This window comes from Mastigoproctus giganteus, chromosome 2, assembly GCF_048544385.1.
Source record: "Mastigoproctus giganteus isolate SK-2022 chromosome 2, ASM4854438v1, whole genome shotgun sequence".
Classification (NCBI taxonomy): Eukaryota; Metazoa; Arthropoda; class Arachnida; order Uropygi; family Thelyphonidae; genus Mastigoproctus; species Mastigoproctus giganteus.
Genome location: NC_143576.1, coordinates 220,047,269 through 220,072,577, shown reverse-complemented (window position 1 = coordinate 220,072,577; position 25,309 = coordinate 220,047,269). Strand labels below are relative to the sequence as shown.

Here is a 25,309-nt window from a genome sequence, read left to right as displayed (position 1 = left end):
TCTACTGGATGACAGTCAGTGATCTGAAATGGCATGCAACTAGGGCTTCTGGCTAACCATGCATCGGCATCTCCAAATTGCAATGCATGTAGCGGTACAGGGCAAGACCGACATACCTACTTTTTTTAAAAAATCCTTTTTGCAGTATACCAATGCTTGACTTTTTCCAATGAATTGAAACTCTTATTGAATGTAATTATTTATTTTTAATGAAAAAATTAAAATTTAAAAATTGTGTTCTTAAGGCTTATTTTCAAAATAAATCAAAAATATCTATTGTTTGTTGTAAATTTTTTGTTGGTAAAGAAAACACAAAAATAAAATATAAATACAAAACTATAAATCATCTCCATGTTCAAGTTCATAAAACTGTTAAAATTGAAAATTCCAATTATGCGTGCAATCTATTGCTATTTTTGCCAATAACTGCATAAGCAACATCACTTCAAAAAACTAAAAAACTTTTGTATATATATGAGTACAAAAGTAAAACTTTGTATATACAGGTAACCCTCTTATAACACGGTAGTTAGGTTCCTATAAAATCTCTTGCAGTGCGAAACAGTGTTATATGGGACTAAGAACCAGCACAAAAAGGGGGGGGGTTAGATTTTGTGCATCTTCTGCTCTCTTTTAAAAATCATTAATCTGAGTTTGTTTGCTTTTGCTTGATAGATCTTTGTAATTTCATCGTATGGAACTAAACATTTTTGAAGCTACCTTTTGAACTTTGGGCTCCCTTCAGTTGAAGAATCTGAATTCAAAAAATAAAATTCTAATTGCTCGGCTAACTTTATGCTTTTCCGTATACTTTTTAGTGTAAAATTTGGAATTTCAGAATTTATCTGCACTATCATCCTCTGAATTTATTTGATTTGCCTCCATTTCCACCAAATTGGCTTTGCCAGCCTCTTTTTCTACCAGTAATTCTTGAACGTCTTCAGTAATCATATCTCTTTTTTTTTTTTTTTAGGAGCATCGGCAACGACTATGTTGCTCTGTGTATTCAAATTGCATGTGTTCTGAGGCCGATTTTCCATTTTTCTGGATAAAAAAACCAGAGCTTCCAGGAGAAAAAACCATGCTACCCTCATCTGAGACTAACTCAGACATGTTGTGAAAAAGACCCATAAAAATTCCTCCAGTCATCAGCAGGATTCAAACTTAGGTCTTTTCCATGCAGTGTGGAGATGATTCCAATCCTCTCAACAGTGCTACCCATGAGAGCCTCAGTAGTCATATCATCAAAACCGTCCCCCTCCTACTGATTTAGCAAGTTCTACTATCGCTCGGATTCCGTTTTCTGTCAGTTTGGCCATATTTCCTGAATGAACTGACTCTGGCCATACATTTTTCCAATACGCATTTAATGTTGACAGTGTTACTTCTTTGTGCAATAAAGCTACGATTCCACAATTGTCCACAGAGTCCACAATTGAAAAATGTTTCCATGCTTCCATCACTTCAATTTTCAATCAATTCAATTCGGAATAAATTTTTTCCAAAATCCATTGTAACGATTTTCTGATGTAATGAGTTTCAAAAGGTAGATATAATGCCTTGATCCAATTAAAGAAGTTGTACTAGATGGTAGGAACATTATTTCAACGTTTGGATGACTTAAATCTTTTGGATGGACTGGCACGTTATCCAATAGTAATAAAACTTTAAAATCTAGATTTTTCCACAAGTTCAACAAGCATTAGTTCAATAGCAAAGAATCTAACATGGGGATTTCCCAATAATTTTTTTTTATAACAATTAGTGATCCAAAAGTGGGGATTCACAAAAAAAGAATGGAAATGTTGAAAAATTATATCTAACATAATAGCAGTTTTTGTGTTATTATGTTAGATAATATCTAACATAATAACACAAAAGCTAAAAAATACTGTGTTATGCAAGGTTGCCACAATTCTCTAACCATGTTATATAAGTACTGTGTTGTGCAAGGATTGCCGCACTTTATCAATTGTGTTAGAGCAAAACCGTGTTGCAGAAGTACCATGTTATATGGGAGTTACCTATATTTAGGAAGCTAGGCAGAGGAAGGGATGCTAATATCAAACTGACAATAAATGTGCATCAGATAATTTTAAGGTAGGCCTGTAAAGTTCTGTGCTGCTCCTATTGAATTAACTATTAATTAACTATTGAGTGAAATACATTAAATTACCTATAAATTCCCTATACAGTTTCTGTATACATTTAAAGCCAGTCCCTACACTATGCCAAAAGTTGTGCTGTGAATAAACTTTCAAATGAGTCCTCATTTGGCTGAACTTCATTTCTAATTAGTGATCCTTGCCACAGAGTTCATGCAATTTTTCTGCTGAAATATTTAATAATGTGGGAAAATGGGTGGAGATGCACGTAATGAGTGCTGTAACTGGAAGTGTTACAGCACTCATTACATGTTAATGGAACTAGAGTCTGATTTTAGTTCCACTAAAATCAAATTCAAATTACTGATTTTTCTTGCAGTGTCACTGGAATTTTCTCCTGAATAAAAAAGAATAATGAATGCGACACCCAAATCCACTGGAAAAGGTCATGACTGAATTTTTATTAATACATTTGCTGACACCTATAATTGAGAGAGCCCATTCAGTGTGTCAATATTTTGGGAACATTGAAAAATAACATTCTGAAAATTTGTAAATAATGGTTGCAAAGTAAAAGTAAAAATTTATAGCTAAAAGTGAACACTTATTTTTGGGCTAAGCAGTATAAATCAAAATAAAACTCAAAAATTTTATTGAAAGTTTATTCTAAGTACATCAACTAACCTCAAGACGAGCAAAAGACAAATAAAAATGTGTACCAAGCTATAAACGAAAAAACACAACTAATGCTAATAGCCAATAGTAAAACCAGTTCATTTCATGTGCCTTTACTTTTACAACACTCATATACTGACTGCTTAAGAACGATCACCTATACACTTTATGATACATTAGATGCTGTGCTGTAACACTCATTTGCGTTACAGCACAGCACTTGGATTAGTGCTGAATGTGTATTCATGTCAATAAAGCAAACATGTTAAAATAATAAAATATTTTAAGTAGAATGGAGAAAGTAGAGTGAAATACATATTGTAGGGTTGTTTCCAGCAAGATATTCTATTTTTTTTTTCCTACAACTACCAAATGAACACAGACCTATATTTATTCCAATATTGGAGTATACATATATTGCTCTGTTTGGCAGCAAAATATTAATAACTACTGTTCTTAAGAGACATTTTTACTTCACAATTTGCATAATACATCACTGTAAGATTCAAAATAGACACTTGCTGTTCACCAAAGAAATGTGATAAAACAAGATGAACATACTGTTTCTTTTTTCTTGCTATCAGGCAGCCACTATACACTTTAAAGTTTTCTCACACATGTTACATTAATATATATAAATTTTCTGGGGTATATCATAACATGTGGGACCCACTTCAGGGATGGATTTAGGACCAAAAAACAATAAAAAAAAAAAAAAAAAAAAGTTCATGTGAACATAGGTCTGATTTCACCTTGTTTCCAAGTTACAGCCATTATGTTCCAGCAATTCTTTCCACAAACAGCATAGCTGACTCCATTTAACTCAAAGAGGGCCTTGCTGATAGTTATGTAAACAAGATCCTATAGTGTTCTTTGAGTGATTTTGGTTAGTTCTACCTACATTTGGAGCTTGTTATTAACAGTTTGATACTGTGCAATTGCTGTAATAATGGGGGCGTATTCAAATCAAGAAAAGGTAGACATGCATCTCATGTACGGACTTGCTAGATGCTATGCACACGTGGCAAGACATATGCAGAAAGCTTCCCTAATCGTCATGTACCAAATAAGACTTTTCAGAGAATATGAACACCTTGCAAAAACTGGTTCATTTAGGAAATGAGTTTCAGGCGGTGGTGGACCCATGAGCACCAGAACTTTTGGGTAGGTGAGGGTAGGAGTCTATGATGAAGCATTTGTGGGCTTTATTCAGGAACAAGGTGGAAATGCCCAAAATGATTTGGGCATTTCCTATAAATGTAAGCAGACAGTTTCTAGAACACAAAAATGGTTGTAACTTGGAAAGAAGGTGAAATCAGACCTATGTTTACATGAAATTGTTTTATTAAGTCTTAAATCCATCCCCGAAGTGGGTCGAACATTAAATGATACACCCTGTATATAGCATTTCTATATAAATATACATATTCATTATTATAGAAAGATAGCCACCACATATTATTATATGTATTAACACACCTACACTATTTATACACTTTTTTTATAATTTGCTCTTGCTGTATCAATTCACTCTCTTTATCAACAGCTAACATTAAAAAACATGACTAGTTTAAATGTAATATCGATTTAGTAGAACCGCAATGTAATTCCACCTCAAACCCTCATGGTTTCAACTAACATCACTAATAAAATTCCTGATTTGCAGCTATAGTAACAGAGTGCTAAGAGATGATAAAACTAAGGTTCTTTGTAAAAGAGCACAATATGCACTAATCAATTAAAAAAAAATCCAATCTTAGAGATGCTATCATATATAAAAACATAGAAGGCTTTAGGACTAGAAGTCACCACTGACTTAGTCCAAGCACTCAAAATACAGAGACATTATGATAAAGCCACTGTATCAGTAGATAAACAACCCCAGAAAGGAAAGCACTTAATAACCTTATTAATGATAATAATATACATTTAGTAAACCTAATACCAACACATATTTACTACTTAAAAAAGATTCCACCAAACCTTTGTAAAACACTTCCTATAAAGAGACTATTTGTGAAGAAGACTGACCAGTCTCCCTTCAAAAGACTAAATCCCAATAATTCATAACCTCCTCCCTGATCTGTAAACATCAAGGCCTACAAAGCTGACCTCTATTATCAGGCCTATTATACAGTAAAAGGCACCTGAGACAAGTATAACTAAGTGGTTAGTCAGTCTCCTAACTCCAGATACCCCTCCCCCCCAGCACAACCAACCCTGCCACCATAAACACACAGGATATCACCAATAAAATCTGGCAACTCTCTTTCAAGAAGACAGATATGTGGACTTCAATGATGAAGTGAAGTCAGTAGACATCGCTGGAGAGTGCAGTGTCGAGTCAATTTGGTGCATAAGCATTGGGAGATCAAAATTGAGAGTAGGAGTGTGCTATAGGCCTAATGACTCTGATGAGTATAATAAGAAACTGTACAGGGAAATAGAGTGGGCCAGTACATCAGAGAGTCTTATAATGGGGGATTTTAATTTCCCAGATACTGACCAGAATTTGTGGGTTGGTCACTCACACACTAGCAAGGCTTTTGTGGATTTATTGGATGATCGTTTTCTACACCAGCATGTTCGGGAGGCAACTAGAGGGAGTAACACTCTTGATTTGATTATCAGTAGTGATTCTTCATGCATTAAGAATCTGCGGATAAAGGAACCACTAGGTGGCAGTGATCACAGTGTGCTGAAGTGGTATTTACTCAAAGAGGTAACTACCATCAGGGGTAAAGGGAAGGGTTATTGCTTCGTAAAGGCGACTACGATGGTGTGAGACAGTATTTAAATTCTATACAGTGGGACTAACTGAAGATGTTACCAACAGCAAATTCAAAATGGGAAGCATTCAAAGAACTTATCTTGGAAGCTACTAGGCTTTATATACCAACTAAGATATTGTTCAAGAATTAGGCCTAAATGGATGTCAGATGAATTAATGAGACATATGACAGAGAAGAAAAATGCATGGGATACATATAAATTAACACGTGACACAGAAGCCAATGATAGATACAAGTTGATCTGTAACCAAGTTACAAAGGAGGTTAGGCAGGTGAAGGCAGATTACGAGAAATCTTTGGCAAGGGATGCAAAGAAAAACAGCAAAGAGTTCTTTACTTATGTAAACTCTAGAAGGAAGGGGATGAATCAGATTGGTCCACTTGATATCGATGGATCAACTGTTGATGATCCTGCTCAGGTAGCTAACAAACTAAATGAATATTTTGCATCGACATTCACACATGAGGAGTTATTCATTGAGGGGAATGCCAGAAGTGTATTCAACTCTGGCAGGAAGCTACAGCATCTTGTAATAACTGAGAGTAAATTGGAGGAGAAATTGTTGAAGATAAACACAAGAAAGGCACCTGGGTTGGATGAGATCTATCCAGTTATATTAAAGGAGGTAGCAAAGGAAGTAAACAAACCCTGAGCCATAATTATGAGAGCTTCCTAGGACTCAGGGGAGGTACCCACAGACTGGAGATGTGCAAATGTGACCCCAATTCACAAAGGAGGATCAAAGGCCAAAACAAGTAATTATAGACCTGTGAGTTTAACTTCTGTTCCAGGAAAATTAATGGAGGCACTAGTTAAAGAAGTACTGCAGGATCATTTAGACAAGACTTCAGTTATAGCTCGGACACAGCATGGTTTTGTTAAGGGGAAGTCTTGCCTGACCAATTTGATTGGATACTATGATGCAGTCACAAAGGAACTGGATGCAGGGAATAACTTTGATATTATATACTTGGATCTTAGAAAGGCTTTGATACTGTTGCACATGGAAGACTGCTGCACAAATTGGAGCAGTGTGACATTGGAGGAAAATTGCTGCTGTGGATAAAGGGGTGGCTGAGGGGGAGAAGACAGAGAGTGGTAATCAATGGACACTGCTCATCGTGGACTAATGTTATTAGTGGAGTCCCTCAGGGTTCAGTGTTGGGTCCATTATTGTTTTCTGTATTTATAAATGATATTGATGATGGTGTATCAAGCTTAATGTCCAAGTTTGCAGAGGATACAAAGGTATGCAGGGTTGTCAAGGACACTATTGACACTATGCTGCTGCAACAGGATCTGGAAAGGTTGAGCAGATGGGCTGAGAGGTGGCAAATGAAGTTTAACATTGACAAATGTAAAGTACTACATATGGGAAACAGCAACCCCAGAGCAACGTATCAACTCTGTGGTACTACACTGACAGTGGTAGAGAACGAAAAGGACCTGGGGGTAATTGTGCAGGCAGATATGAAGTTCTCTGAGCAGTGCAGACGGGCTGCAAGAGTAGCTCATGGTGTCTTGTCAATGATATATAGGAATTTTTCTAGCAGGGATAAGGAGGTGATTATTCTCTTGTATAAGGCAATGGTCAGGCCACACCTTGTGTACTGTATACAGGTCTGGAGGCCTCATTTCAAGAAGGATGTAGAGCTGCTGGAACGAGTACAGAGAAGGGCAACAAGATTAGTGAATGGAACAAAGGGGTACTCTTACGAAGAAAGGATTAAGTTTTGCAAATTACAGTGTCTGGAGACTAGGCACCAGCGGGGTGATCTGATAGAGATGTATAAAGCCTTGAATGGTTTGAGCATGCTCAATGCTGATGGGATTCTTCCTCTTGCTCAGAATAATTATCTGAGAGGGAATAAATTCAAATTGAGGAAAGACAGACGTAGGATAGACGTGTGGAAATTTTCCTTTAGCCAGCGGGTAGTTTGTTGGTGGAACAGACTTCCATCCCTTGTCGTGGAAGTTGATAGCCTAAATAAATTTAAGGCTCAGCTGGACAGGTATTTTGAACGAACAGAGGGGTGAAGTGGAAGTGGTTTTTTTTTTTTTTTTTTTTTTTTTGGCTGATGCTGCATAAGCTTGCTTTCTTGCATCATATGCCTCTACTAATGCTAACAACATCCCTCTTTTCAAAGTGACTAAAACCTTCCTCAATAAAATTAATACTTCTATCTTAAGAAATGCTCCTTAACCTAAACAATAATGACCTTAGAGAATTCTTGGAACTTTCCACATGCCAAGCCTATTTCAAAAATTTAGTGAATTCTTCAGACAAAAGAGGCCTCAGCAAGGGGGAACCACTCTCCCTAATTCTGGCAATGTACATGCAAATTAAAACAGATAGCAGTAACTTCTTCCTTCCCCCCCCCCAAATTATGGCTCAGATGTCTGGATGACTTTTTTGTGGTATGGGAGATTTCTTCCTTCTGTGACCACATAAATAGTATTCATTAGAGCATAAAATTCTCTAATGAAACTGACAACAACCAACCCATCACTTTCTCAATGTTAAAGAAGATACCAACAACTTAAACTTTAATTATCCTCCTGCCTGTAAAAAGGGAATCATAAATAGCATAACCCTGAGGGACCTGAGCATATACCCCCATTCTCTCAAACACACATGTAAACAAAAATATCATCAACAGCAAATACCCAAAGAGAATTATTAACAAAGTCATAAACCTTTGCTTTCCAAATTCATAATCCCCAAACTGCCCCCAATTTATTTTCCCCTACCTAGGAAGAGAATACACTGTAAACAACACCCATCTCTGCCATCGTGCACATACTGCACAGTATGAGTGATGTCTTTTAACCCCTTCCTGGTACATTTTTTTCCTGAAAATGTGCCAGACTTTTTATTTTACAGATTAAAAGTATGCATCATGTGAATACTCATTGATAGTTTTTGTGTTTTTTATAAATTTTTCAGTAGAAAATACATGGGGAGTAATTACCTCATTTGTGCTATCCCGAGTTATCTCGTGTATGCCAAAAAGTGTGAGATTATACAGATTTTTTTTAATAAATTAGCGTTTGAGCTAAAAGAAAGGAACAGAAAAACACAAAAAAAAATGCAAACTTACTTTATTCCTTGAAAGACAAATTTAATTCCATAAAAAAAAATGACATTTCATGAAAAACAAACAGTAATTTTACTTGGTGTCGTAGGTCTTGAAGCAAGGAGTGATGCAAAGGCCAATTTCACATGTTTCACACATGTAGCGTGTCTCCTTTTGAATTTTCTTGTCATTTCTGTTCCGCTTTTTGCAGCATGCCCGACAAGTTCTAGTTGGAAAGTTCTTCTTCTCGGTGGAATATCAATGGTGTAATGGCCTGGTGAATAGTGAATTGGGTGGGATGTTGAGGACGGTCTTCCCTTTCTAACTGGTGGAATTTGCACATGATATTTCTTGATAAGTTTATCAATTAGGTCCAATTTGAAATTCAAGGGTGAAAGAGCTTTTTGGCAATCTAAAATCGTGGCTTTATACAGTGAAAATGAATTCCACACAGCTAGGTTCATTAGGTGAAAGAAAACCTTCCTGTAGTATTTTTTAATCCGTTTCCTGGACAGGGGATAGTTCACCAAATGCTGGTCAACTTAACTACACCTTCCATGGAAAAGTTACAGTCACAAACTACTTTGGGTCTCTTCACTACTCCTGTTCGAGTTTCTATTTCTTCCTGAGAAGGATTATGGGCCGTAGATAACAACACTACATCTTTTTTATCTTTCCAACACAAGGCCATGACTTTCCCTCTTTGAAAAGCAGCAACTTGCCTTTTCAGCTTTTCCTTCTTCAGCATTTTGGGCATTTCCTTTCTGTTTAGTCTCACTGTACCATAAAACATCAGTTTTCTTTATGATGGGAATATCAGTTAATTGGGTACTGGTATAATAATTGTTAACTGTGAGGCAATATCCTTTTCCAAACAGAGGCTTTATGAGAGTCAAAACCAATTGCACAGACATTGGAAGACCAATAAAATCTGGATCCATTTCTGTACCTTTTCCTACATATATTATGAAGATCCAAACATAGCCACTTTCAGATTCACACAGCATATAATACTTTATGCCAAACCTTGAGCGCTTCAATGGCATGTACTACACCCAACCAAGTCTTCCTTTGTACAGCATCAAGCTTTCATCTATTGTTATGTCTCTTTTAGGAACATAGAGACTTCTAAATTTATTTTATAAGATGCAATAGACATCATAAATCTTGTTTAGTTTTGGATTTGTGTGCGTATTTGCATCATATGACTCATTATCTGAGAAATGCCTAAGAGCCATCGTAGTTCCACACACTGGTGCCTCAAGTAACGGCTTTTTTTGACCACTACATATATTCTTCAGTCTTTTTCACAATACCTTGCAGCATTTTCAGAGCAAAAAATACTCTCAATTCAGCATGCATCACTGGAGTCCAACTAGAATCATGACCACCACTTTGTTCTGCAAATTTATTAGTCTCAGAGCACACTAGATAGATTAATTCTTTAAAAAATAAAGCAAAAAAGTCTATGAGAGTCATAGCATCTGTATTGCTTTCAATGCGCAAATCTGGCTGTGCAGCAAACAGAAATCTTGGAGGTGGCAGAGAGGAAGTCTTTAGTGCAGTCAATTTTGAACCACTGTCCAGCATCTAAAACGCTGACATCGCCATTTTCTTCATCTGAATCAAAACCTGAAACAGATTCATCAGACGTTTCCAATTCACAATATGAATCATCACAAATCTCTTCTTCGCTAATCATAATATAAATAAATTGAAAAAGTTAAGTGGAACACACAAGCAGTAACCTCCTGCCACAAGCAATACTCGTGAACTAACTACAATCTGACATTGCTGTACAATATAAGTAAAATGAAAGCCAGTCGTCTACTGCCAGGTGTAAGAAAATCCGGAGAAATCTCGGGATTTATCTGGCTAATGCAAAATTAGCCAGATAAATGCCTGAGAAAATAAGTTTCAGTCCTAAATTTGGAAGTATTATTGTTTGCTTTTATCTCAAAATATCTCATGTAGTTCCATATAAAACTTTTAAAACTAAAAACAAGATATCTCGGGATAATCCATGAAGGGGTTAAGGTTATGATGGGCATCATGGAAAAATCCATTATTCCTTACATTTTTGAGAGAACAACTAAACAGTATTTGCAAGTTAGCTGCTACATCTCCTCCACTTTTATTTTATTTACTTAATGTATCATGAATACTTGGATCAACAGAACAAACTTATCTGTAAAAAGATCTAAACCTCCCAAAAACTTCCTCATTCATTTCACAAATATACACAGTATCAGTTCCAATCTCAATGATGTCCAATTCCACCAACAATTTGATGACTTACAATTGACCAATGACTACAGTCTAACTGACACTTATCGATTTACTAATTATTGATTGTTTAGATCAGTAGTCATCTGAGTTTCCATAATTATTCTCTATATGATTCCTTTTGCTTCCAAGGTGATATTTGTGCATGCGATGCTCTGATATCCCTTGTCAGAGACTTCCTAATTTCGAATCTCCTTCGGCTTAAAATCCTCTGCCCGTTCTGTCATATCCATCTGCTTCTATCGTTCTCAAACTCCACTAATCACACAGAACTCTCACTTCTTTCTTTGAAATTTAGAGGTTTTCCTTAGTAATTTAACATTCACAACTACAGTTAGCTTCAATTTTCAAGTTACACAGCCTCATATGATTGAGATGTGAGGCTTTTACAATTACTTATGACATCACTCAGCTTGTTCATTTACATACCAGAATAGCAGATAATACCAATAACACACCTACACTCCAATATTTTCTTAACCAACAACCCTTCAAAGTATATGGTCAATGATATGGTCAAATAAAAACTTGGTGATGGTGTCTTCTCCAATGGCCATTCTCAGCCTTGTCATTTAGCATTACAAGAATGAAAAATTGAATGAGATGAGAGATTAATTTTTTTTCTTAGTTAGATTACTATTTATAATCTTCAGGTCTCAATCTTCCACCTTATCCTTTATTCCACCTTAAAATATCATCCTATATTTCAGCATTTCTCAAACTGTGTTCCTTGTATAATTTTTTTTTTTATAATTATTAGTATTTCGAAATATTATTATTAAAATATATGATTGTGGATTGGTGGTTGAAAAAAGGGACTTTAAAACGAGAAGCAAAGTACTTCTGATAGTGCAACTGTGGTCGATGAAAACGAACACAATACTGTTACACTTGAAAGTGAGAATGAACAATTGAAGCCTTTTGTTCCCCATAAATCCAAAGTGAAAAACCAGGAACCAACTAATAAAAGACCAAAACGAAAGTATATGATAGTTATTTGAATTTCAGCTTTACATGTGATGGAAATAAAGATGCTCCTTATGCACAGCATGCCATATGTAATAAAATATTAGCAACACTTCTTTGACTCTTGCTAAACTTGTATTTCGTAAGTGTTCCGTGAATATGTTGCGAGATGAAAAGTGCTCCATGACTAAAAAAGTTTGGGAAATGCTGCTATATTTAAATCTTTGTTTTTTCAATAAACATGATAAGGCTGTTTAGGACAAGAATGTTGCATATCACTATTGGCTTACATCCAAATCATCAGCTTCATTTTCTGGCTACACTAAAGTTTGCAACAATTGTAAAACAGTTATTACTCAATTAAAACTTAATTTTGAACAAATTAATAGTAGAAAACTTGCTTTTTGTCCAAATGGTAGTCAAGCATTCTGGTGTCTGTCAAAATCTGATATGTTTCAAAGTATGAAGATTTAAAATCTATCTGGCTGTCCAGCCATATGCAGTCTATGTATCAGTGTGAAAAGTCAGCCTACATCCTTTTTTTATATCTATTTAATTGCTGTTTTGCTTCTTTTTTTTTGGCATTTGTGGTGTGCATAATTAGCAGTCTACCTTCTTACATATCTCCATGGACTTGTCTGTAGACAGGAGGGGGGGGATGCAGATGTAGTTTGCATGCTGCTGGTCTAAACAACTGAGGAACTACTACATGAACTGATGGTCAATTGTTTGACCATCAGTTCACAGTCATTCTGCCAAAAATTTCAAAAGTTTAATATAGTGTACTGCAAAATTTGGGCTTGTATAAAAGGCCAATGTCATGTAATTGCTACCCAGTTCTCTCATAATTCATGCCAGACAACTGGGCTTTTATTATGTATAAAATAATTCAATTTTACACACTTATGCTTAAATGTGGACCAAAAATCTGAAATGATATATGAATAAGGGAAATATTTTTATTCACTGTCATGCGATTTACTTCACGGGGAAGCATGGAGGCCATGATCGAATCAAATTTCACAAAATCGAGCATCATAGAAATAATGTTTTACTTACACATCACATCATTCTTCTCTTTCTTGGCGATTCCTTTTTAATTCTGACTCTTGCTGTCTCTCTCAGGGTAACTCGGGAATTTTTTTTTGGCTGGTGCAGCATAAGCCTCAGGCTTTCTTGCACCATTTGGCTAATAATAAAAAATAATAATTTACTTAAATTCCACTATGTACCTGCCTGCCTAAATACTCAAAACTGTTGGGTATATGTAAATCGGCTGACAATATCTAACTGCCATGGAGTAGCATTAGTCCGACTGGGTTTCTAAAGTAATCCAATCTTTAACTTAAACTGTGCTATGGTACTAAATGGCTGTGTGCGCGTGTGGCACTAAAGGCCTTGTACACAGCTAAGTACAACATACACCAGAATCTCACTGTTTGTGTGAGGTTACATTCATGAAGACAACTGCAAATGGCAAGGCCAACCACTAATTCGAAGCTCAGAGAATTTTTTATTTTGGTATTAATAAATTCGTGTTTTATACACACTGAGTACCATCACTTTCCCAACCTTTATCTGCCTACAGCAGATAAAGGTCATCTGATTACAAAGTTTAAATACTAAAAAAAGGTGAAAATTATCACCTTTTTTCATAAATTTTTTAATCAGCATTACACTTTACATATTATTATTAAATGATATCTGTCAGTTCTTGTATTCATCTTACGTCACCGTTTAATATGTTTATTTACAATAATGTCAATAACTAATGATTTAAAGTTTCATTAATTACTTGACCTATGCATTTATTAGGGAGATGGCTTTCTCTGGGATGCATGCTTTATAAATAAAATAAATGAAAACACTGTGCAACATAGCTTAAACATTCCACACATACTAGTCTGCATGACCAGCATATCTTCAAACGTAAAGGCTAAGCAGCATAAGGAAAGGAAGTAGGATTTATTTAAATTCTGGAGATGATCAAGCAGGTAGCACTTGAGTAGATGAGATAATATATAAAAAATTTTTTTTTTCATGAATGAACCAAGTACAAACGACAACACTACAACGCTAATTGGATGTAAAACTATGCATCCAAGACATAGTATCGTATTATATATATATATAACTTTTGATTTAATAAAATAAATAACAATACATAGCTCACGTTGAATAACCCCCCACCCACCCAATGTTAAGGTTAACAATCACTGAAAGGGGAAGTGGAAGCATTACATTAATTTACATGTGACCTGAAGGACATGGCTGTGGATTCAGAAACTATTAATATGAGAAATACACTGCTATGCATTTAACAAATATAGTAGTGTATTTATTTTAATCACTAACCATATACATATTAATACAACTATATGCCTAAATTATGTTCATTTAATGCAGAGTAGTGTACTTATTACTCACAAAAATGGCATTAAATTTCTTTTAGAGGGTGCTCAATGCACTCTCAGGTGATTTGTTATAATAACTCAACAATATAAAGAGATTAACTGTGTCTTTCTTTGTTTATTTTCTTTCATAAACTTTGTGTTTGTCACTCACTAGTCTATATAGTATAAACCTGCATTTTCATTGAAATATATAATACAGGCAACTCTCGATTTACCAACGAATTCCATTCCAAGACGTTCGTTATGTATATCTTGCACTCCTGAGCTTTTACAATGCGTATTGTGTACGTTAGCAGCCATTTTAAAGCAGTAAAGCCATGTACTAAACATTGAATGGTCTATACAATACATTTTATTATAATATATGCGTTATGGTTTTTCGTACACGATATGTAACATAAAATAAAATAAGAAAAAATATATATCGTACTTGTTAATTTTAATTAAAAACAGTTACAAAATAGAAATAAAAAAAATTAGTACTAACATAATATATGTACTGTACATACATATGTATTCAACTTTTACTGGTCAATATCTTCAGAGTTCAATATTTTCCATATAAGTGACACTAGGTGCAGATGAAGTAGATGAAAGGGCATCTGATAATGAAGAAACAGCTGGGTTTTCCACTTTTTTAAAAATGTTTTTATAGAAGATTGCACAGTTAGTTAGTTTTCCCCCTTCAAAAATCTTATTGTAGCATGCTAGACCATCATAAACGCCTCTTTTCACTTTTGCAATTCTTTCCATATTTGCATCGACTTCTTCAAAGACTGCCAACCCCTCAGAAATCGATTTAAAAGCTGCAGCCATTTTCTGCCTTGTGAATGTTCTGAGAGGCTGTGGAATATCAGGTTCTTCTGTTATTTCAGAATTTAGATGTGTCTCTATTTCAATTATTTAATCGGTTGTTAATTCCTTAAAATGCGACTCCAAAAACTCTCTAACATCAGTCACATCAAAGTCGAGGTCCATTTTATTGCCCAGTTCAAAAATTTCTTCAGTCATGGGGTCCTCAAAATCACTTAAATTATTCACAAACTGAGACACAAGTTTTTCCACACACTACTTAAGTTTGTTTCCTTCATATCCCCCAGGTGCCAATAATGTTTTGCAATGCATTATAAATTTTTATCAGAAAATTATCATATAATAATTTTCTGATAATTATTGTAATAAATACATTTTCTAAAAGTTTATTTATTTAAATCTTGCAATTATGTTCACTATACACTTTGCATTTTGTTTTATAAGGAACTATCTATTGGCGACTTTAGAAATTTTGAATGAATTGTGATGTTCGTTATAGCGAATGTTTGTAAACCGAGAGTTCCTGTATATTAAAATACTCTGAGTGGCAAATTCACCTCATAGATCCACTTCATCCAAGGAAGCAATCTTTTCCATCAGAGACAGTGTCACATATCCATATTAGACTATATAAAGCACATAGTGAGTTTAGGGGGCTAATGTGTGTGTGTGTGCAAATGCAGTTCTGCAACAGAATGGGCCAACAGCACAAGCTAAGTGATTGTGAGCACGGTATAACCTGTCACCACGCTGGAGTGTTCACATAAAAAGTCTTCTGACCAGAGACAGCTTATTGATATTAGAGGCTGATGTAGGGTGAAACGAATCAAGCAATGTAACAAACAGGTCACAATCAGTCAAATGACAGCACAACAGAATAATGGTGTGCAAAGGAGTAATCAGAACTGGGCTTGATGGAATGGAGTGCACCAGAAATTCTAATTTTGTCAAATGCATCAGTAATATTGCTCTGACTTGGCAAAAATATAGTAAACCATTCTGTTAATTTCAAGGACCAATACAAAAGTAATGCTTCCTGATTTTCTGCTTTCAAATGTGGCACCACAGATCATTTTGTGTGTCACTAAAGGTCTCTTAGTTTCACCATACTGAGTGGCGTTGTGGTCAGTCTCGTGAATGCAGCACACAGATTGTTCAAAATGGTGGACGTTACAGATATACGTATCAAGCAAAGAGTGGCAACTGAATTTCTTACCAAGGAAGAAGTGACGCCTATTGAAATCCAAAAATGTTTATGGTGACAATACTGTAGATGTTAGTACAGTTAGACATTGGGTATGACACTTTAAGAGTGCGGAAAGTGACATTGTTGACAAGCCCCAAAGCGGTTGGTCAGTAACGAAGAGAGAGTTGATGGACCATCAAAATTCACTGCACAAGAAAAACTTCAAAAGACAGCCTTCTGTCAGTAAAGTCATGGTAACAGTGTTTTGGGACAAAGTGGGGTCTTGCTTGTGGACTTCTTGGAGCATGGCACCACAATCAACTCAGATCAATATGTGGAAATGAAAAAGTTGAAAGCCTGCATCCGTAGAGTTGGACCAGACAAAAACCTTAACGAGGTGGTTCTTCTCCATGACAACACACAACACCACACCAGTCTGTGCACAATGGAGGCCACTGCAAAACTGGGGTGCACTGTTCTTCCTCACTCCTCTCATAGCCTGGATTTTGCACCTTCCGATTATCACCTCTTTGGCCTGAAGGATTCACTCCATGGAACCCATTTTGCGGACAACGATCAGTTCAAGAACAGCGTTCGCAAAGCCCTCAGGAGCAAGAGTAAGGACTTTTACAGGATTGGAATACAGCATCTGACTCAGAGATGGCAGAAGTGCATAGAAAGTGATGCTGACTTTGTGGAAAAATAAGTGTATTTATTAATGATAGAGGATTAATTGATGTAAAAGGAATTAAATTTTCTGAGAAAAAAAAAAAAAAAAAAAATATATATATATATATATAGGAGGCATTAATTTCATACCACTCTGCATATTACATTAATGCAATTAATACCTCCCAATTCCCACAAAGACAGAAATTAATCATACACTTTGAATGGATTTCAATTTTCATGTCACTTTCAATTTTAATTTTTCTTTAATTGCAATTGTTCATGTCACTACACAATAACTTTCATATGCTTTCTGCCAAGGTTTGTACTGTGGTTACAAATTCATGTTAATATGTTCAAGAGGAAGAAAAATATATTGAAATAAAGTCACTTTTTTAGATTCTGTTGAAGAAAAAAAAACTTTTGCAGTAAACTTAACCTAACATTAAAGTCTGAAGTGGAAATCATAGCTAATTACTTGCAAAAAAAAAAAAAAAATTACTTGATATTTGATTGTGCTACAGTTATCAGATAGTGGAAGATTTCTATGGTGATGACAATAATAACGTATTAATACAAGTTTACCTGGCATATTGCAAATAAGATTTAAAGTATTACTATGCGACAATTTAATTTGGTAATAAATGTTTTGAAAAGTTGACTGTATTCAAAGATATTTCAGAATGCCTGTTAGTGTACAAGTTGGCACTGTGATTATACAGTTAGTATAGTTTTATAACACACATACAAAGCAGTAATTTTACTTTACCCTGAGGTATGCCAGATTGCAGAATGCCAAGGAGATTGGTTATAATGGTCAAAAATAAGATTCTAGTGGTCAGTTTATTTAATTACTAAATTTCCATCCTTTACTTTATTCAGTTTTTCTCTCAAAAGAATTAATTAATAGGAAAAAAAAAAAAAAAATGCCTGTGTACAAGTTAGTACTGTGTATTTGAATACATATACCCAAAGTAATAAAAACAAGACTCTTTTGTTCAAACATTACTGATGTGTTTATAATATCTTAATTTACAATGTCAGTTAGCCATTTGTGCAAATGTATCAATTACTTAATTTCATATTTAAAAATTACCTTGTTAAATTCTGGTTAATACCATAAAACTCAATTCCTGGTTGAGATTTTTCAAATTAATATATCTTTGTAGATGTAAAACTTGAGGCCAACATCATAAACAAATATACGATCAAGGATAGTTTATGATAACATATAAAAGATTTTCTGACAAAAAAATAAACAGTTTTTAACTGTCAAAGTTAAATGAAATAAAAATGAATAGAATTATATCATGTTTCTGTGCTATAATTGTAGTATATAACTACAATTTTTGTTAATATTATGAAAATATTGCTGCATTTGAAACGTGTTTTGAGATGTACATATTTATTTTTATACTCTGAATCTATTTTTATATTCTTGATCCATTTCAAGCCCATACAGGGCTTGAAATGGATGGGAATTGCATTCCTCTTTGTCATATGCATTAGTATTGTAATGTAGATACATTAACTACCTTCAATCCTATTACCTTTAATTTACAATTTTGAGTCCTGGCTGGACATTCTCTTTCATAAAACTTTCCATTTAGAGCCCAGATCATGATAATGTGTTGAATGGAGTACAGTAGTAAACAAATCAGCAGGTTTGTTTTGTCAGCAAAAAACATGCCACTATGAGTAAAAACATTGACAAACAGAAAACATTGACACTGGTCACCGGAGAGAAAAAAGGCACCTGGTTTGATGAATTCTGGTTCCAGTTGTGTTGTGCTGACTAAAGTATCAAGTATGGAGATAGATGCATGAATCAATGGAACCATTATGCCAGATGTCAACAATGCAGGTTGGTAGTGGATGTGCAAGTGTTTTTGTGGAAAGTTAGGTCCCTCTAGATACCAGTAAATACCTGAATGCTACAGCCTACTTTAACATTACTACTGACCAGGTATATCCCTTCATGCTCACAGTTCATTCACCAAGTAACAGTTACTTCCTGTAGAATAATGTACCATCCATCCAGGCACAGACTGATTCAAATGGTTTCAGAAACATGAGGGTGGATTTACCATAATTCATTGGCCTGCTCAGTCACTGGCTCTAAACCTGACTGTGCATCTGTGGTATAAGGTGGAACAACCAATTCACAGGAAGGATGTGGCACTATGGCACATCCTTATAAAGTTTGCTATTTCAGCATTTTTATGGAACACTTTCAGCGCCTAATGGTTTCCATTTGTTTCTACCAGCCTTAGATTAAAAACAGGTTAAACTGTTTTTAAAACCAGCTTTAGATTCAAAGCAGAACAAACTGTTTTTAAATTTCCTATATCCACAAATACAGAAAATGCCAGAATACAAAATACAGAAAGTTACAGGAAATACAGGACATAATGTACATAGGCCAAATGAACATAAAAAAAAGAGTTGCCCAACAGGCAGATGCTTTATGTTGCTATTCTAATTTAATATTATACTGCACCAGTTATGATAAAAATTTTAAAGTTACAGGAAATATAGAACATATACAGAACGTGTTTCAAGCATGTAGGAAATAAAGGAAAAATAGGCCAGTAGAAGCACTCCACAGTATCATGACAACCTAATGCCATTCCAAAGGCTAAAGGAGATGCTACTCACTATTCGGTCAATGTACGAGGAGTGATCATTTAATTCACGGGCTGGTATAAAGTCTTATTTTAATTGTCATCATCTTAATCTTCTGTGGATTTCTCCATCTCGAAATACTCTCTCTTGAACTTCACACACTTTCGCCATTATTGTAACCCATGCATTAAATGGTTCTTGCGAAGCCATTTTTAAAAGGACTGCAAAGTGCTTCCATTGTGGCTCTGTGAGTATCGTTGTGTCTGATGCAAAATGTTTGCCTTTCAGAACTTTCTTCAGACATGGAAACAGGAGAAATCACACGGGGCTAAGTCTGATAAAAAGGGGGATGTGGCATGGCCTTGGCACCTATGGCAGCGATCACTGCCTGCACAATATTAGCCATATGGGGCCTGGCATTGTCTTGACAGAGAAACCACTTCACACTGGAATATGGCCATCCTACCAAGACACTCATTACGATACCCCTCATTCATTTCTTTAACTGTTTCTGATGCATTTAAACCCCGTCTGACACAATAATAAATCATATATTGCTAGTCAATCTGTGTGTCTGATATGATACTTTTTCAAAACAATTGTCAGTGACATGTAGCTAAAAAAAAAAAAAAACCCTCTTCACGCAACACTAACTCGACAAGTACTGGCATGCACACACAAGTCTGCTTAGTAGTGATCAGGGAGAGCACCTCTAACTGCAGTTATGGAAAGTTTGCATGGTAAAAGTAAAATCTGCACCAGTCTGCAAATTAAATTATTATCCCTCGTACTTAATAAACTGGCCACTTGGTGTATGTTGCCATACCTTATAAGTGATTGTTTAAGGCATAAGCAGCACTCAGTGTGTATAAAGGTTTCTTGCAGTACATATTTAATGACAGAATAATTCTTTAAAACAATTTGGCAAATTTAAGGCAAAGACTTTGCATGCTAAGAAAGAGGTACATAGCCTCATAATGAGACTATGCCCTACATGCACAATTATACATTTAAAACACACTGGAGTGGCTATAAGAACTGTATTATCCCCTTGAAGTTTGCTATTTCATTGATATCTTCCTGTAATGAAATTATGTCACTTGAAAGTGATTTCATTTTCCTGCAACTGCATCAAAATGAATGCTTCTCACTTACAGCCTATGACGGGTGCATTTTTTACATTTATCTTTTGCATAAGGATGCAAAAGTCTTACCTAAAAAAAAAAAAAGATTTGAGCTCTATAAACCACAATGTTTGGAAACTGAGCATCTGCAAAGAAACCTTGTTGAAACATTTAAAACTTTAAATGGATTCAGTAACTAAATGCTGATGGCATCTCACCTATGTCTTGGATAATATACACAAGGGAATATAATTTTAAATTGGAAAAGAAAGGTCATAGGATTTTCCCTGGCTGAGGGAAAATTGTGCAGAAATTTTCCCTCAGCCAGAAAGTAATTGGGGCTTCAGTATAGTAGTGCATATGGTATGCACTTACTGACTGAAGTTTATTTGCAATTAAATCTGCTATTATTGCTTACATGACCAAATATATGTATTCAGCTATTGTAAATGATAGCTGAATCAGCATTATAAAATACATAGAAAGGAGGATTTATAATTGCCCACTCCTAAATGGCAGAAAAATATATCAAAATTCAATAATAATTATAGGTAGTCTTAATATATAGACAACATAAAATTATACACAATACACAAAATAATCAATTGACCTGCAAATATGTGTAATAAATCTATTGATATCTGTACCAAAGGTATTTTTCTATTTCTAAAACTCTAGCTATCATCAATTTAATGAAAGGCTGTGCACTATCATTTCATGTGAATAGTTGCAATACAAATATTTTATAATTGTTTGTTGGAATAAACTTCCATCTGGTATTGAGGACATGAATAGTTTTAATAAATTTAAAGAACTGAACAAATTCAATGGTTCAGATGGAATAGACAAACAAAATGGGTAAGTTTGTTTGTTTTTTATTATTATTTATGGCAGATGTTCTACATACATACTAATATTACAACTAAAGGAATCCATCTTTTAGAATTAACAGTTTCCATTCAGCAGCAACATGGCATACAAATAGTTAATTCTGAAGGAGAAAGTGCAATTATTGCTCTTGATAAGGAAGTAATTTCTGTTCAACACATTTACAAAAAAGTCAGGCTGTATTCAGTCCTCTGTGTCAAGAAATCTTACCAAGAAACATGAGACTGTAAATATAAAAATAATAAAATTTGGTATAAGCTGAAATAGATAGTAATGAGCACAGCAGAGACTTTTAAAATATCCAAGCTTCTATGATTGTCATACAAGCTCTAGAGATCTAAAAGTGATGTGGACGGTACATATTGATGGAAAGCTAAATGAAAGAACTGTTCAACAAATATTTCTAATTAATGGTCTGAAACCATATTAACAACTACCTAAACTGGCTAGAGAACATGCTAATTGGACAAATAAGCAGTGAGAATCTAATTTTCTCTTGCGAGTCTATATTTAATTTGATGGATTGGATATGTTCCACTATGTTCCTTGTAGAGCATATCACTCTGACTACATTGAATCAACAGTGAAGTTTCCACTGGGCTAGATGGTTTGGAGACAGAAAATTCAAAGGAATTAATGATTAACTTGTACCAAATGCTGCTGGTTTATCTTTAGGTAAATAATTTCAATCAGATATAGGGGGGTAGGCTCCCATATCTAATTCTTATTGTGGCTAGGAATCAGCTTAGATTTAAACTCGCCATAAAAACTCCAGGCATAGCATGGGACAGAAAATTAATGCAAAGAAGCAGTAAAGTAAAATAACACAGCAAGAAACCATTAATTGTGTTTGGTACCAAAATCCAGGCAATGATTACATCAAGAATCCAATAAATTCTATGCAATACAGATGCAAGCTCCAGTATTTATTCTCTGCCAAAAGAATATTAACCTTTTATAAAAGACCTACAAGTCTATGTCAACAACTTGTGTTTAGGCACTTTTTTGTTCTAGGTTAATATTATAGTTTTATTTATTGTGAATTATCATCTAAGGTGTATATTATGTTTGTACAAGTGTGTTTACAGGCTGATTTGCATGGACAAATCAGCATGGAAAATACTACTCCTAACACCTGAAATCAGCTCTAGCTGAAGTAGCCATTAAGAGTTTCTCATCTCCGACAGGATCCTAAATCAGCCCTCTCCATATGTGACAATTGGCAAAATCACTATACTGTCACGGAGGACAACATTAATACAGAACATCAGCCACAACAGAAAGGCATTAACTGGTCTGTTTTATGAGATGCAAATCAGACTGTGGACACACAATTCTACAGAAAAATATACCACATCAATATAAATGACAGGCTCTGGAACTATTAAAATAATTTTGTTTTGTGGTCTCAATTTCTGGAAGGAAAAACCATGAGCCTGGTTAAGGTAACTTGGCATGGACTTTTGTGTGCAAACAGTCCACAAAAGTTTTCTTTCTAGAGTAGACTCGCATCTGGGCATTTTATGATGTAGACAGGCACTGAATGTAACTCACTGTGATAAGCCATATGGGCCTCTAATAATTCTAACTACACTGACGTCACTGAATTTGGCTTTCTATGTTGAACTTATTTGTTATATTTATTTGAATGAAAAAATGGATGCTAGGGGATATAAGCTGGATTAAGACAAGGTTAATTGAACTCTGGTGGAACAGAATATTTCCCATGATTAGCCTAATGCAATAATGCACTTTAAAGTCGGTCTGTATTCATCATTGCTGAATTCTAGAAATGAGTTTTAATGAACTACTTCAAGAACTTGCAAACATTTTAAAGAATTAAATCACGGCTCCTAAGTATAACATCTCTCAGCTCTGTGTGTGTATATATACTATATATATATGCTAGTATACGTAATTTATTCCTTACTTATTGTAACAATCGCACATCTCCATAGATCAATACAAATTTTTCTTAAATAGAGCAATCAGTGGGCAGTTCTGCATTTAAAATGATTATATTCTGTAAATATAACAAATGTAACTGTTTTCTTGCTCTGCAATGTTTATGCTACCTCTTTTGGCTCTCCTTGTTTGTTACTTGGGAGAGATGTACTACGAGTCTTGACTAAAAGAGAATTATGTGAAATTAAATGAATTAATCTAAGTTTTGGGGTGACATTTTTATTTCGGTACTACTGTTACAGTACTCTCACCAGTACCTATTGACGCTAACAATTTCATCACAGAAGCGGCTTTTTTAATAATACTACATACAATTCACCAGCAAATACTGTATTGAATCTTCTCAGAAGCATACTGCACATCAACTGGTACAACAGTAACTAATGTTCTTCGTTTGGTAACAAGAACTAAGTAACCACACAAGACTTGGGATAATGGCTATCATTTCTTAACATTTTAACCATATGAATATTAAAGAAAAAAAACCAACAGTTACAGAAAATCTAAACAACCAGATATCAAACGATGTGGTATTATTATTGTATCTTTTACAGTGAAAAAAAAATACATATTCGATATGAAGCTTCTGACACATAAACCATATTTTAATGAACCAAATAATAAATATCAACAGTACTACACAACATCATATGAAAAACAAAGCATTTAGATTTTTATCAGCCACATTGTTTTTATTATTTCCGTCCAACTGTTATCCCTCGTGTTAAAATACGCCAATCGCAAAATCCCAAAGTTTCCACATTTCATATCATAAACAACAAACTCACCGTTCAATTCATCGAGAATTGTTTCTCTGTTCATATCCATACTTGTGGATACAAAACACACGCACACACTCAATTTGTGTGCAATTCAAATATATTAATTATCGTTTTGCTTTTGTATCAATTTATACCATGAGGCGGTACAATCATATACCAACGAGAAAACAAAACTATTCCTCCATAACTGCCAAACTACCCTCAACCACAAATGGCAACTTCTTTCGTAATAGCGTTGAGATACAGGAAGGCGAAACCGGTGAAAGAGGAAATACGTCATTTATCTACTCTAACGCCATCTGAGGAATTATGATATTCTGAAGCTTAAAAAATTAACAAGTGTTTTGCATCTACATGTATTGTGAAACCTAACTCGGTTATCCAATTGCGTTTTATGTTCCCTCATCATCATTTTTGACTACTAATAAAATTTAAGTTTGACTAATTTTCTCGGAAATTTATCTGAGAAAACATTTCCACAAACGATCACACAGAGACCTATTTACCGTGAAGCAAATGAAGCTTAAGCTTCAGGACCCCCTCACTTGCATGGGCCCTTTCCACGCCCTGCGAGGGGCCAAAGCAATGTGTTCACATGGTCATATGTTTTTGTAAAATTTGTAAAAGTAAGAAATTTAAACCACAATCGGTTAAGACCGCTGTCTCTTTCCACTCCGATTACTCATTTGACACGAAATACTAATATCGACGAAGATAAAATAAAATTCATATGCCACTACAACGAGGACATCGACAACAAATCATTTAATGAGTGTCGTCAATTCAAAGTGAATTTAAGATTAGTCACTGCACAGGAAAACTTGAAATGCCCTGAAACCTTACTGCTCGTACGAAAGAAAATTGATAAACGTTTTCCCAAATTTGACAACAATCCTAAATCCTAAAAATTTACATGACATTACCAATAACAAGTTGTGAAG

General features: G+C 34.8%; 1 protein-coding gene across 2 annotated transcripts in view; it reads right to left on the bottom strand.

The window, feature by feature from the left end:
- The window catches only part of LOC150090147 (uncharacterized), a 105,188-nt gene extending 80,607 nt beyond the window's left edge, over positions 1–24,581 (bottom strand). Inside the window, exons 1-2 of one of the 2 annotated variants that reach the window (XM_090368970.1) lie at positions 24,375–24,581; positions 12,962–13,091 (exon numbers count right to left, since the gene is read on the bottom strand). In XM_090368970.1, coding sequence (XP_090225096.1) covers positions 12,962–12,965 — 4 coding nt within the window. In that variant the 5' untranslated portion in view covers positions 12,966–13,091; positions 24,375–24,581. The remainder of the gene's footprint in view (positions 1–12,961; positions 13,092–24,374) is intronic. The other variant, XM_090368969.1, reaches the window with a different exon arrangement.
- Between the last annotated feature and the right edge of the window lie 728 nt (positions 24,582–25,309).